Source organism: Cebidichthys violaceus, unplaced genomic scaffold (genome assembly GCF_023349555.1).
Source record: "Cebidichthys violaceus isolate CVI_PGR_0920_01 unplaced genomic scaffold, fCebVio1.0.p SCAF_6, whole genome shotgun sequence".
Classification (NCBI taxonomy): Eukaryota; Metazoa; Chordata; class Actinopteri; order Perciformes; family Stichaeidae; genus Cebidichthys; species Cebidichthys violaceus.
This window is the reverse complement of record NW_027176816.1, coordinates 8,054,327-8,069,478: the sequence shown is the minus strand read 5'-3', so window position 1 is coordinate 8,069,478 and position 15,152 is coordinate 8,054,327. Positions and strand designations below refer to the sequence as shown.

Below are 15,152 nucleotides of genomic sequence, written 5' to 3'. Positions count from 1 at the left end.
CACTCTAGAGCAGGAGGGAGAGGACGGCCTTCCTCTGCTACTGATCTGCAAAGGTGAGGCTAACTCTGGCTGACAGCTCACTGTGGGTGATAGGAACGCTGGACCAGGCACAATATCATATTGAGCATATGCTAATCAGGGATGCAGACTGCAACAATTACATTATTCCTTTATGCATGATCTATTTACAAGTAGCTCTCCTTTTTGATGAAATCATCACCACAGAGCACATTGGGTACAAATGTATTTAAGTTGTCAGAAGTATGAAAGCACACATGATGAGATCTCTGGGAGTGAAATATTAAAGCACTACAAGTGGGCCTTTTCTAGAACGTTTAATATGCTCAAAAAGCTGCAATAAAGCTGCAACAGCAACCGATGGCTAATGTCCTGATTAATGTTCTGTGTGAATAAGACTGAGACAAATATATGACTTTTAGCATATACGTTAAACATGAATTACACGCCTGGTGAGCATTTTCTCCTCTTAATTATTCTACTGCAGGACAAGGTTGCACTGCTGAGCTTCTAAAATTAAAATTCCTCAAACAGCTAAGTTTGCCATCATAAGGCCCATTTTGTTATTATTCAACCAAAAGCACTCATGAGAAAAACACATTTACAACTTATTTCAATATGATAATTTATTGCCTTTCAATGGTATCATACAGTGATGAAATCATACATCAAAATATTGTCTGATACACAATTACATCTTCTTGTAATTAATAATAAGAAGTACATACTAACTCAATTATCTCAGAAAATCAGAATTGATAAGAATTCTGTTTATGGGAGTACCTCAGTGTAGCTAAATGAAACTATTGTCCTTATCTGATTACTATGTATTTGTGTGCATGCATGTAAACACAGTGAGTGTATGTATAGTTGCCGCATGCAGGGAGACTGGGTTAATCTACGTGTACATAGGCTACTGTTCATGCTGCAGTGACACATAGCTAGTGTGTTACGGTGTTTCATGCTGCCTTGCCGAGTCTTTTGATTTTAATTAAGGTGTAAGTGTACTGTATGAATATGGGAAGCATAATTTGATACTCCATTACAATATCCCTATTTAAGATGCCTGTGGTAGCATATTTTGTTTTGTGCTGCGTTATACAATGGCCTACAGTCAAAATAAAATTAACTTAAATAAAAATGGTCAATTAGATTTATTGGAAGAAAATGTATCGTTTAGATAAATCGACTGATTGGTAAAATAGTTAACAGATTAATTGATAAAAAATTAGTTAGTAGCAGTTTTAATTACCACCGTGTACTAGTGGTGTAACTGACCACTGTCGATCCGTACGGATCCTCTCTCACGGTTCGGCACGCATGTGGACCGCAGATTAATTACATAGTTTAAGGTCAACCATCACAGTGTGAAATAAAGTTTTACTGATGATCTATATCCTCCAATATTCAGTAAAAATATATGATCAGGACATCTCCATTCATGCTTTTCTATTCACCGATCTTGATGAATTATGAGCTGTTTACCTTCCTAACACTATCTCTAAGCAGAATATAATATATCATTAAATCAATAAAAATACAATCTTTTATTTCCTTTGTGTGTTTTTATGAAGAAAAAAACACACTATAAATTACTATAACAAAGTAAAAGTATAACATTGAGAATATTTTATGGTTTACTGATTTCAGAGCGGTTGAAATGATTTTTGGGACGTTGACAAAGAAAACAGCTGCTATAACCAAACAAAAAAAGGATCTGTATCTGCCAATATGGATAATCAATGAATGAAAAAAACGTGCTCCTTTTTTTCTTTTGTGCTGATCCGATCTGTGATCTGATCCGTGACTCTGGTCTGTACCGTGAGTTTTACGATCCGTTGCACCACTACCGCGTACGTATTACATGTGGCAAAATCATGAAATTCATATTTTTACATTTTTTGCTTTTGCCGACACCTCCAAAAACTGGTCGAAGGATATGTGAATAGCAATGCTCAATGTTACCAGCCTCATTACAAACTGAAGCACACCCTCCAGTCCATATTGATCCAATTACTTGCACACAATGATACACTCTGAGTACAACATTCATCTCAACAAGCAGCATTACTTAAATAGACAGTGGATTCATTACTGTGCCATCCAAGCATTTGCTGATGCTGCCAAACAAAAATGTTGTAGGCACCTGTGCGCTTATAATGCTTCCAGAACTGTACCTACGGCCTGTAGTAAAATGATATTTTTAATTCAAAAATATGTGTTTTTTAGAACAAATATTCGAAAGTCACTTTTGTCCAATTCTGACTGAAGTGATGGAATGTAATATAGTATATTTTAATGTCTGATAATAAAAGTGATATACTCCTCATTTAACAAACTTTTATAGGTTGTTTCTAACTAACCCAAAAAGCTCCTGAAAATACTGAAAGTACATCCAGAATTAATGGCAGACATCTTAAGAGTTAAATCCTAATTGAAATATGTTTTGCATAGTCTAATTCTGCAGCAGTGTGCCATGCTGCAGAAAGCCTCGACATCAAACATTCATCATCTGACTAATAAATAGGAAGACGCCTTATATTCAATAACACAATGTGTGCTACAATTATATTATGAGCTTCAGACTGAAACCAGATACAAATAAAAACCTACAAAAGCATAAATAAATGATGAGGATGTTTTCAGGCGACTGTAAATGTCAATCTACCAAATCCAATTTCAGCGAAGCAAATGACTTGCGTTGTGTGTCTTTACATAATTTAGTGTAATTCTCAGTCCGTGATTAGCAAACGCAATCAACGAAAAATGAATTACAAGCTACTTGCACAGGGCTAGTGGAATGTGTGCACCAAAAGGAATTAGTCACCCACCAAACCCATTTTTTCCAGTGAGAAAGGTTTGTCTGAAGAAGAGAAGCCTTCGAAGTTTGTCAAAATGCAAAAAGTATATGTGTTCGTATGGCTTAATAAACATTAAATGTGCTGCAGCCTTAAATAATTGAATAATGTTTCAATTCCTAGTTATCTAAAAAAAAAAATACATGGCTGAGAAATAGAGAAATGTACTGAATGTAGTGAGAACTTAAGTGTCTTTGGTTAGTAAGAACGAGTTGTTTTGAATTAAGCCCAATAAATCATCACTGCAGAACGTCTTGTGACCTGCCGGGCCAGACTACTACAATAATCTGCTTTAGCTTCCACAAAGTCACAGTAACTGTGAGCCAGGTTACATGTGGGTCTCATATTTGACACATTTGAGTAGCTCTCAGCCTCGAGCACTGAGGTGCACTGAACCAGGCCCGGCACTGAATGGTACAACATCAAGCTGCATTCTCAAAGCTTCAGCAGGTTCATTTCAGCTTAATCCTGACCAGTAACCACAAATTAACTAACCAAGATGGCTGTCTGCCTGTGCCCTTCCCATCTGGACTAGTTAAATGTAATTTCCCCATAATTCGAAAAGCACCATGTCCTTTTGTAGAACATTTATCTCCAACTTGACTGATGAGCAAGGACCTTGAAATATAGTTTTACTCTAGAAAGTGCATTTTATCCACTGTAAACAAGCAAAAGCCTGCTATGTGCTGTGAAGTCAAGCAAAGTCTGACAGAAGACACTGTATCCCAACGGTGGTCTGAGATCGGCAGCACAAATCAATTGAAAAAGAAAAAGAAATGATGCAGATATGCTCACAGATGGCAAAAAGTGGAGCAGAAAACGTGTCACAGATACACAAATTCAAAAGCAAACCGTTACACACACACACACACACACACACACACACACACACACACACACAAAATCTAAAGCACAATTTTATTTAAAGCGTGAAATTCTCACATACATTGCGTGAAATTGCCAACAAGGCCTGTTTGACAAGACAGCTTCATCATCCCCCTGCAAACCTGCAGTGAATGGGAAGAACATTTGTTCTGCTGTGAAGATCTGACACAGAGCCACAAAGATATTACTTACACAAATACAGACAGCCTTATTCTTGGAAACTGGGTGATGTATTACATACTAGCAAGAAGATAAGATTTCTATGATTATATAAGTGAGACTCTGTATTGTTAGGGAGGGACTAGTGTTTTTTATCAAGAGGGGAGGCTTTATGAGTTAAAATGGAATGAGATTAGGAAAGAGGCTTTCAGATGTTTGAGGCAGTCTGAGGAGGAGGCCGCTGCTGCAGCATGTTTATCGAGGAAGACTGACACTTTCTTCATTTAACTTAATTAGAAAAGCAATTCATCTAATGCAATGTATACTCACTACTAGCCCAATTACAACCTGCAGACTCAGCCCTTCACTCACATAAAAGCAGATGATTCAAGAGGAATCTCTCGACTTCTAATAAATAGTCAACAAACTGATCAAGATCCCCGACATGCTGCAGAAGATGCTTGAGGAACGTTGATTCTTGAGGAACGTTTGTGTGTCTTATCCGCTGTAAATTGATGAAAATGTCATCTTAATAAATAATTATCTGATACAGATGTGTGTCACATATTCTGTCCATTTATTTGCTTAATTTATAAAATGCCACAACTCAGAGTACTACTTGCTATTGTTTGTGCAAAAGCCCGAAGCAAATCCTAAAATTCAAGACTCTGGAAACTCTTGGAAAATTGGTGTTTTAAATAAAAGATAAATGACTTGAATAAATAATGAATTATCAAAATAATTGCAGATTTATTTTCTTTTGATCAACTAATGGATTAAGTGTTTCAGTTCTAATAATGTAGAACATTGACTGTGGGTCAATGTTAGACTAAAGCATGCCTCAAAACTAAAGACAAGAAGAGCAGAGTGATTCAGTGAGAATCTGCCACTAAAGATATAATGTCTGTATATTGAATATAACAGCTGAAAAGAAGAAAATGCTTTACAAGATGCCTTCAGGAACACACAGTAATGATGGTACTTCATTAGTTCCATTTAAAGCCTGCAGACTGATTGGAGAACAGTAAAGGCCAAAAAAGTAAGAAATAAAGAAAAAGGGGGCTGGCCTCATAGATTTTAGATCAATCACCCACAAGCATACATTGTGGGTTTCAGGACTGGACTACAGTGACCCGCCATCATATTTATAGCACAGAGAAGCCATTGGCTTAAGTATAAATATTAGATGAGTTAGGATATAAATACACAGATATAATGGGCTGATGTTGTCCTCTTGCTAAATAATAAATATGAACCCAGTAGTGTCATCCCACACGCTGACGATTGAATGAACCACGTCTAAAAAAAAACAATGTTTATCTAAACAATCCAACAAAAAATGACCTCTACTTCATACTGTATCCAGTACCAAACAGACTCAACCCTATATGAGCAGATACAGGCAAAATAAAACAATTTAAGAAGCCTTTGAGAAATGAATGAGTCGTCAGAAGTTGCGGACAAACGCATGTCAAGCTGTTAGTACGAGCACAGATGGCCGGCTACCGGACCCACTTACAGCCCGACATTCGACAACACAGTACCTAGTGTGCAATCCTGTTACGCAGCAAATATAGCCAATGACACTTAATCCTATAATGGGATGCATCTACCTCATTCACAGACAAGGTCAAGCAACGGAGGCTGCCAAATTTTTATTATGCACGTCTAATGAGAGCATGATACAATGATATGAGCAAAGGTGTCCTGCCAACACCAGGGAATCGACTTTTAAGATGTTGAAATGATAAACAGAGGCAGGACTCAGGGAACAAGACCTTTTTGGAGAGGGTTGAAACATGGCTGACACCTGACACAGGTGGACAAGGATAAAGTGCTACGTGTGACTGTGGATGCCAAGCTTTGCCGTGCCAAGCCATCTACTGATCAGCTCTATGTCTCTGTCACCTCAGCTGTGCACTCTTTTGCACCAAAGTGCAAATTTTAACAGACCATTAATGCTTTCAAATAAATTGCTCGTTAAAATTATGCTTACTTGTAGCGGTGCAACAGATCATAAAACTCACGGTTCGGCTCGTAACACAGTTGAGAGTCACAGATTAGCATCAGCACGAAAGAAAAAAAATGAAGCAAATTAAATTTTAAGAGATCCATATTTGCAGATAGCGTAAACCATCAAGAATTCTAAATTGTATCGTTTTACTTTGTTAGTCATCTATAGTATTTTTCTTTTTCATAAAACTACAATTTAAATGATTAGGAAATAAAAGATTGTATTTTTATGGATTAAAACAAATCTTGTCAGCCATTTTAATGATTTATTATAATCTTCTTAGAGCTAGTGTTAACAGCTCATAATTCATCTCTAATATCTATTTATGTTGTTGTGAAGACATTTCCTTCAAACAACTGGATTTATTCAAGTTCCTCACAAACACTACATTTTTATGGGAGTATGTAACGGTTCTAATTTACCTTCGCCCAATACTCATCTTCAGTGAACAGAGCCTGAACGCATCATGATGTAAGCGAACAGAACCTTTGTTCGCTGGCCATTAGCGATGCTGCTAACCTTACTAGCTCTTCTCCTGACAATTTAAACACAGGCTGCTTGTTTACAATGTCAGTGAAACTTTATTTCACACTGTGATGGTTATTAACCTGGTCTGTTACACCACTAATGCTTTGTCATGTAACAGACTGCCTCCTCTTGTTTTTGCTGTATTGGCACATTGTTCAAATCTCTGAAGAAAAGAATAAAATATTCAGTATGAACTAATATGATTAATGTACGCAGTTTATTAGGTACACCTTGTTAAAACTAACAGTCTACACAACGTTACAACAGTCCTGCAATACATCCTACGTTCATGGAGGTCATGATGTTCAGTTTTTGTTGAAACTGTTATTCACCTGCATGGTTTTGGGGAATGTAGTTTGTGGCGCTGTTGAAATGTATTGCATTATACAGAAAGGTGTTGCTGTTAATCAATCAACATTATTTTTAGCTGCGTTTAGTTTGGAGTGAGTTTGTATATTGTATCTTTAATGGATATGGTTTTAATAAAGTGTGAAAAAAATACAGAATCATTACTGCAGAAATAACATTGCAATGCTAATAGGGAGACAAGATAGTCAGTTGCCATCTGTCAACAACACCAACAATCAAAAATATAAATCTCCAACGAACACTTTCAAGGTTGAAAAGTTTTCTGTGGAGGCACATATTGAACAGTGTGATGCCATCTCTGACTTATTTCATGAACCCACAAAGAACGGGGTAACACCGACTATTCACATGAACACAAAGACAAAGCCCCTTTACGGTTGCCTCGCTGTGTTATTGAAGCCTAACCTTTACAGTCTGACCTATTAACCGTGATGAAACACTTCCTGCGGGAATGTTCGGGTCACAATAGATCCTGCTAATCCTGAGATTCAACAGGATGGCTGTACACACTATCTTTCCGTTCATGACACTGCTGTAATGTCTCTTAATGGAGCAAAAAGCTTTGCACGTGTCCAGCATCTGTGTAACCCTCACTACTGCCGCTAGCTAGTGCTCACCCAGGGAGAGTCAGAGGAACAGAACCACGGCTCTCCAGATTGCAGCAGCATCGCTGCAGCAGATGATCAGTCTGTAGTTGGAGCCTGATGATGCCCGGGAGCCTCTGAGGGCACGTTGTGTAATGACGATGGTGCAGCCAAGTGTCAGGCGTGTGACGTGTTGTGGAGCTCTGCTTCATTGATGTCCGACGGCCCGCAGATCTTCATCTTCTTTGATTACATGCAAATGTGAAGCTCTACCGCACCAACCTCCGTTACTGAGCAACACTTAACTCTTAAGAGCAATAATGGTTCAAGTATCTATTTGAAACCATTTTATCATCTTGTGACTCACATGTCCTTAGAGAGTTCAGACTACTAAACTATCATACCGACAGCAAACAGTGTGAACATGTTTACATAAATCACATACGGAGCAGCTGGTGCAGCATGTATTTACCTTTGATTTAAAAATACTGAATAACCAGTCGATGCTCATTGTGCAAATGTTTGACTACCCAAATTTAGGAAGAATAGCAAAACCTGCCAATCACAGACCACATAAGTGGCTGTCAGCACAGTCTACGAGCAGAGTGTGCAGGCTGTCTTTTTGTATTCTTTGAGACGAAATCAAAGGCTCACTGTAGCCAGGATGTTTTTCATATTTGTCCCATTAGTTGCGGCAGCACACCGAGTAAAAGAGAAGGCCGAGTCTGTGCTCAGGTGATAGTTAGACCTTGAGGTGTTTCCAGGGAGACGGCAAAAAAATAAAAAAAATACAAACGAATACGCAAAATGCACCACTTACATCTACTGCCTTTAGAGTATGTGAGCAGTAGGCAATTCCAGCTGTGGACTGATTTCTAACTACTCTGTGCTTGCCAGAAGGAGCTTTCGACAACAACCACAGGGCCCCTTCAGGACTTATTGATGTCAGACAGAAATATCAAACAGAAATTGCGAGTTGAAGGCATGAGGTGCATGCAAATGTGATTCCAAGCGATGTCTTCAATTGTGCTGGTGAGTGGCTCTCTTAATGCCGTGGAATAATCAATGGACAATCTGCTCACGGTTTTGAAACAGTGGGCACACTTCTCTGTTTGTCTTGCCTTAAAAAGCTTCTCAGCTTGTTGATGCAAGCCACCTCCATCACAGACAGGGGACTGTTCCAGGGACCCTAAAGAGGAAACCCAGACCTCAGGGGCCCTCACTCCCCAAACACCCTGCTCACACAGGAGAGCCTCTCAGTTTGCCTGCCAGGCAACAACATTTGTTTGTCCCCCACGCCGTCTCAACCACCCGACAGAAGCAACACACTCTGGATGACCGTAGTGCTAGAAGAGAGGTGGAGGGGGGGGGGGAACTCAATCGCCTCTCTGTGTGTGTGAGAGCGGCACAAAAGAGCCAGTGAGAGTGGAGAAGTGAGAGTGAGGCGGCTGCAACTCTGCACAGGCAGACGGGTGCAGCTGACCTGCGGCAGGTAATGTGCTCTTTTGGTTAGTCGTTTCCCATGGAGCCTAAATCTGAATGTGGACACGCCCAAATGTGAATAGCTCTGCAGTGCCAGTTTTTCCTCCTGGAAGCAATGGGACTAAAGGGAGGAGGTAACACAACCAGATAAACAAATCCAAACCTGTTTGCTCTGGTTTTTTGTTACGCTCACACCAATACTAATAACACAATGACATGGCTATTACTTCAGAGTATTCAATTTCCAATTTGATATTTCAAGGAAGAAAAGGATATTTTTGCTATTAAAATTTGTGTTGATTTGGATGGTTTATTGGAATATCATCTACACAAGATGCTGCTTCTGTAAAATAAATGTTAGCAGACTGTTTAACTAAATGATATTACACAATAAATTCATTAAAATCCTTGATATTCTGACACTTAAAATGTGTTTTTATTTCTAAATATTACTTTTTGCTTTGCACTTGAAGTTACAATGCATAACATCAGGACCGAGGGCTCACATGAATGTAAACTCGTTCTTAGCAGTCATCTGGCACAACTTAATATTCACAACTGAATGACCCATTCTTGACAGTTCACTGACTCCATTCAGCCAGTGGAGGCACCGATGACAGGAAAGTCACAACCGACCCACATTGAGTCCAGTATTCTCATGGCCTATCTTTCCAGCACTAAGTGGCACATTACCAAATCTAAATGCTTCAACAAGTTAGCGCTTTCGGGGGATTATCTCACATACACATTCTTGAGGGGCTGTAGTCGCGATCCTTCGAACAGTGACCACATTGTGACGCGCTTAGTCAAGATCCCGACCCCGAAAGTCTGGGCCTAAGAGCCCTTTGTTCCTCTGAGAAATCTCTGAATAAATAATTAAAAATGGAAGAGTTAACTTGTAGGAACAGGGCCTATGTGTAGGGCAAGTAAACTGTTATTCAGGGCAACATCGGGTGAAATGTTTGGCAATAGTTTTTAAACTACTTCACAGAAGCAGTAATCAATTTGAAATCCCACTTTAATAACAATATGCAAAGCTCCTTCATTACCTCTCTTGATTTTCAGCAGGATATCTCTAGAAAAACAGATTTCAATTAAACTAGGTGTAAAGGTAGGCCACGGCCCAACGAGCGAGTAATAAGGTTTGACTGAAGGTAGTGCATCCATGGGGCTGTTACAAGGCTCTATTGGTGTAGAGGTGTAGAGGCTTATTGTTCCCTAAGATTGTCTGCATTGTGACAAATCTCAGAGAGATGGTCTCTCACATGTTCGATTAAACTAATTCCACCATTTTACAACGTTCTCGGATATCATTTTAATCATCCTATTATATTTAATCCAATCTTCCTCTGATTTGAGTCTTACAACGTTTATTCAGAAAATGTTTCAGGTTTCAATTTGTTTTCCAATAATTGGCTGCCAATATCTTGTGGGCGTGGCATATTGACCGATTATATATATATATATATATATATATATATCTCACCGACTGCCATACTCTTGAATACATTGTGAAATTCCAATCAAACAAATACTCTGAATTCCTGCACATTTTGATGGCATTTGTGTGTAAGTTAGTACAGCAGCAGACCATAACTCAGTGACAATGATTCTGCTCACTGGAGATTTTGCCAAATTCACCCTTTAAACAAAGCCCTAATATTCCTGGACAGACTTGAGGTATTCATCAAAAATCATAGCCGCCATTAGCCAATCAGAATTAAAACAGCACATTTTTTTAATGTCCTTTTTAGTTGAATCTGTGTCCAATGACTGATGATGATTAAGCCATGAATCTTGAAGTGACAAAGACACTGAGAAATACGTGGAGCAGTTCACTAAACATCAAGTGAAATTGATCCCATCAATCAAAACCACCTGGAGGGGCACATCGGTGATGACAGCTGACATTTTCCTTTTTGTTTCACCAGCTGACAAAAGCCCTGACATGTTCAAAGTTAAACATCTGAAACTGAACACATTTTCTGTCATTAGCCATCATCCTGTTGGTGTCTAACGATGTTAGTTCTGAGGAGAAACAAGTCTGTGAACTGGTGCTGAATGATGGCCTACAACAGTGTTACAAGAGCTGCATGGGAGAGTCGAACAATGTAGTCATTGTCAGCCGTGTGCATCCACATAGTTTCTGATTCCCATAACATAGCACGATGGCTTACGTCACACAGATTGTTGGGAGCTAGAAAAGTTTGGTGTCAACAAAATAGAAAATGTGAGCATATTTATTTCCCCCAGTGTCAACTACGTCACTGATGGCAGTCATCTTACATTTTGCTTTCTGGAACCCTCTTTATTATTATCTAATTTGTGTGTGTGTGAAGCTGCTGCAGCTGATGGCAACCTGTACGACTGGAAAAGCCTGTGAATAAGCATTTAGACAACAGCTGAATTTATTAGTACATTTATAAATAAGTTGATGAAATGATCATAATCATTTACAGCATTTTTCAGATAAAAAAAACAAAAAACAGTAGGCTTCTCCAGTGAATGCAAGACGAGGAAGACCGGGAGAGAGCACCTGACCTGTAATATGTACTTCTTTACTGCAATGTGAGAATAACGCATATGTTAACTCAGTGCCACACAAAGCAGGGTGTCCAATTTGTTCAACTAGAATTACTTAATTCGATGATGAATGGGCCAAGAAACTTCCCAACAGTCAGCTTTTCCTTTGTCTGGCTGAGTGTGCACAGCGGAAGCTCGTGCATTTCAGCAGACCTCATGTTTGACTCCAGAGCATGAAGACACCCAGCAGCTGCTCATTAAAGAAAAAGAAAGAATTACATGCGCGAGACCTGGAAAACAAGTGTCAAACTCCAGAAGAAGAAACATTAAGAGCGGTGGACAACACTAAAGAGTTAAAAAGCCTAAAATGCTGCGAGGCTTCAACAGGCCTGCCACAGAAGATACGTGTTTGCACCAGTTTTACACACACTGACATTTCCTTGCTGGCGGTGTAATGAATCATATAGTCGAGGTAAGAATTTTGATGTGTATCAAAAACTTCTTCTTTTTTTTTTTTTTAACAGATCCTTCAAGGTTTGTCGTCACCACGACATCAACATCCCTTACATAACGAAAAACTCACCTGAATGTGCCAAAGCTCAGTCTGTTCTCTAGTGATAAAATCAAACAATTTAGACATCTAAAGTAGAATATTCAAGAACTAGAACCAAAACCAGAGGAGTATATGTCAGCTACAACGAGTAATAAATTAAAAAAAAAAAAAAACAAGCCATGAAAACACAAAGCTGGACTGCAGGTGACAAGAAGTGGTGCACAAATTAAGCGAGCGACCTTTGGTTAATAAAAGATAAGCCCTCACCAAGATGCTGATTTCACAGGTCTCGTGTGCTGATAAGAACAGGGAAGTAAGCAGGTGCACACACCAACAGAACAAAGTGCTGAAGGCCTTTTTTCCTTTTGTTTGATGAAAGATGAAGTTACTGCTTTACAAATGGTAGCCTCCCAGAACTGTGCACTACAAGAAACAAATATGGCTGGATTTGAAACCCTCTGTGCAGACTTTATTTATGGGTATCTATAATCCCTGTTCGTAGAGAATGAAACGGGGTGTAACATTAAAAGAAGACAACACACACAGACACACACACACACACACACACACACACACACACACACACTGGCCTCCAGCCATAATGACCGCCCAGGCATGCTGATACGGCTAGTGACTAATATATGCACCTCTACACACCCTGAAACAGGAAGCTCACACCGGGGAGTCAGTGGATTGTGTTTTACGTTCAAACACAGTCTATAAATCCACGCAGTGAGGGTGTTCATGTCTGAGCTGCTGTGAGGACGTGGACCGCCCTGCAGCAAATAGAAGCGGGTCTCTCTCTCCTCGGTGTGCAATGGTGTCCATCAGTGACATTCCAAAGGAAGAGTTGCACGTTCGGGTCTTTCTACAGTCTCTGATCATAAGTAGGCCCGGGCCTACTGAGGGCTGTCTACTTAAGCCTGTGATCACAGCACATAAATTATTAAATCCAACGACATAACAGGGGCTCGTGAGGAGGATCTGCAATGCGTAGCCAACCCAGCTCCGTCCACAACGTTGCCAAACCAAGCATTAGGATTACTAATTGAAGAAAAGAAAACATGTGCGGTTTATTAACACGGAATCTATAAAAAATAAATAAAAAAAAGGGGGGGGGGTAAAGATCATCACTCGCCCGAATTCAGATGCACTCAAATATATTTTAAAAACGAGATGAGCACAGAGAGCATTGGACACGAGCGAGTAAAACAAATCTCTCTGCAAAACGTGAGACATACGCTAAATTAAATGATACAAAAAAATCTGCTTGGAAGCGAGTAGAAGGAACCAGTGCCCAAAAATAGACTGAATGCAGATGACAGAAGGGGGTCGTTTCGTGGCCTTGATATTGTCTCCAAAGTAGCCTGCTTCGTTTTTAACGCGTAATGATGAAAGATTACGCACTGAAAACCACTGTCGTTAGAATATTGTGCATGATTTGGAGTATTTAAATGGATGCAGTATCTCGGGATGCACTTGCTCCACCACATCCATCCGGCTCCAGAGCGGACCATCCCTGAACAGGTTACTGAACATCCCTCAGGACGCACAACGTTGGTTTTAACCCTGTGCGTCTGGGAACAACCGGGGCGCTCCAACACCAACGTGTCCAAAGCACAAAGAAACCTGTCTGACACGCACAGGCGAGACACAACACAACGGGGTATAAATCCCATCTTAGTTACCTTTAGCTGCCTCCACCGCACATAATAGTCCGAGGACCACTCCGACAGCGGATGCAAATTGTGTATTCCCTCGGAACCGCATCCCGACTTGGAGTTCAACCGACCGGCGAAGTAAAAAAAAAAAACAACCTTCTTCTTCCCCCCGTCAGTCAGGCGGAATGTTTCTCCAACAATAGAATAAAATCCAGAAGATGAGTGTCTGTTACCACGGTAGCTCTAAGATGGCCGTCGACGCCGCCGCCGCTCTTCTGTGCTCTCCGCTTCAATCACCGTTCCTCTTGCAGTTTTGCAGTTTGCTGCGTTCATGGACTGTCGGAGATTTATATGACACTGATCACACACATTCCTTTCTTGTTATGCATTCTTGCGTCCCCCATGACAGTTATGTATGTGATATCTAACCACTGATTCCATACGTTATGTTAGACAAGTACATACAGGATATACACAAATAAACACAAAGTACACAGTGTGTTTCCTTAGCTAGTAGACATAATGTATCAGATGAGGATTTGCCCTGCTAAACCCTCATGGAAGAGATTTACCCCCTCTTTGTTTTTGTGTCAGAACTAAAAAAATAAAAAATAAAAAAACCTAAAGATTTTAAGTTAGAGTTCCTGCATGGTAGCAAAGCTGAATTTCCAGGTGAAAAAGCAGGCAACTGTCGTAAAAACCAATAATTCTGGGGGCCCTGAAAGCTCCGAGTTTATTGTGTGCCAACCACTGTGGCAACTTTGTGCCAATCATAGACCAGTGGGACCAATCTGTTAGAATATTTGAGGGATGCACAACTAAAGCACAAAATCAACTGACATAACGTTGCTTTGTTACCGATTATGTCAAAATACAGGTTTAAAGACCTTCTATGTTTAAGTTTTGTTTTTAAAATGCATCATATCTCCAAATTACCACACAGCAAAGCTAAGTTCTACTCTATCACAGTGAAACTATAGTACCTTTTGCTCAAAGACAAGGAGGAATGGTGGGTTATTCGGGGTCATTTTTTGTTTCCTAGCAGGTTTATCCTGTTTTCTCAAACTCTAGTTCCCTGTATGATATAAAATTAAGCTGCCAAGAATATTGTAAAACTATTACTGTTTCGAGATTGTATGATTTTAAACCCCTAATTAATAAACTGATAAAAATAATGGTAGTTGCTTAACCTGTACAATTAAATCTTCCCTGTGCTTACGAACAATCAAATCAAATCAATCATCAAAATTCACGTTGCACTTCCCTCCCCAGTCTAAATGTGTCTTGGTTAGATGGCATCTTTGATATGTTCTTTCTGCAGTTGTGTGCTGAAAGAGCTGAGAAAATGAACATATGTTTGCAGCAATGACACATGCTCACCAGTATCAGCATTCTTGGTCCTTAACACCCTATAATATTCTGTAATACACAACTTGGTAATACATATTTGCAATTTATACTTAGGAACACTGACACATATTACACAACAAGGGGTGTTTGTTTGTGCATACATTGCAA

The 15,152-nt window shown here is 39.6% G+C and overlaps 1 protein-coding gene across 4 annotated transcripts in view; it reads right to left on the bottom strand.

Annotated features, from left to right (window-relative positions):
- Positions 1-13,937, bottom strand: part of clstn1 (calsyntenin 1) — a 39,464-nt gene extending 25,527 nt beyond the window's left edge. For all 4 annotated transcript variants that reach the window (XM_068733946.1, XM_068733948.1, XM_068733947.1 and 1 more), the window contains exon 1: positions 13,662-13,937. In XM_068733946.1, coding sequence (XP_068590047.1) covers positions 13,662-13,743 — 82 coding nt within the window. In that variant the 5' untranslated portion in view covers positions 13,744-13,937. The remainder of the gene's footprint in view (positions 1-13,661) is intronic.
- Positions 13,938-15,152: the final 1,215 nt, after the last annotated feature.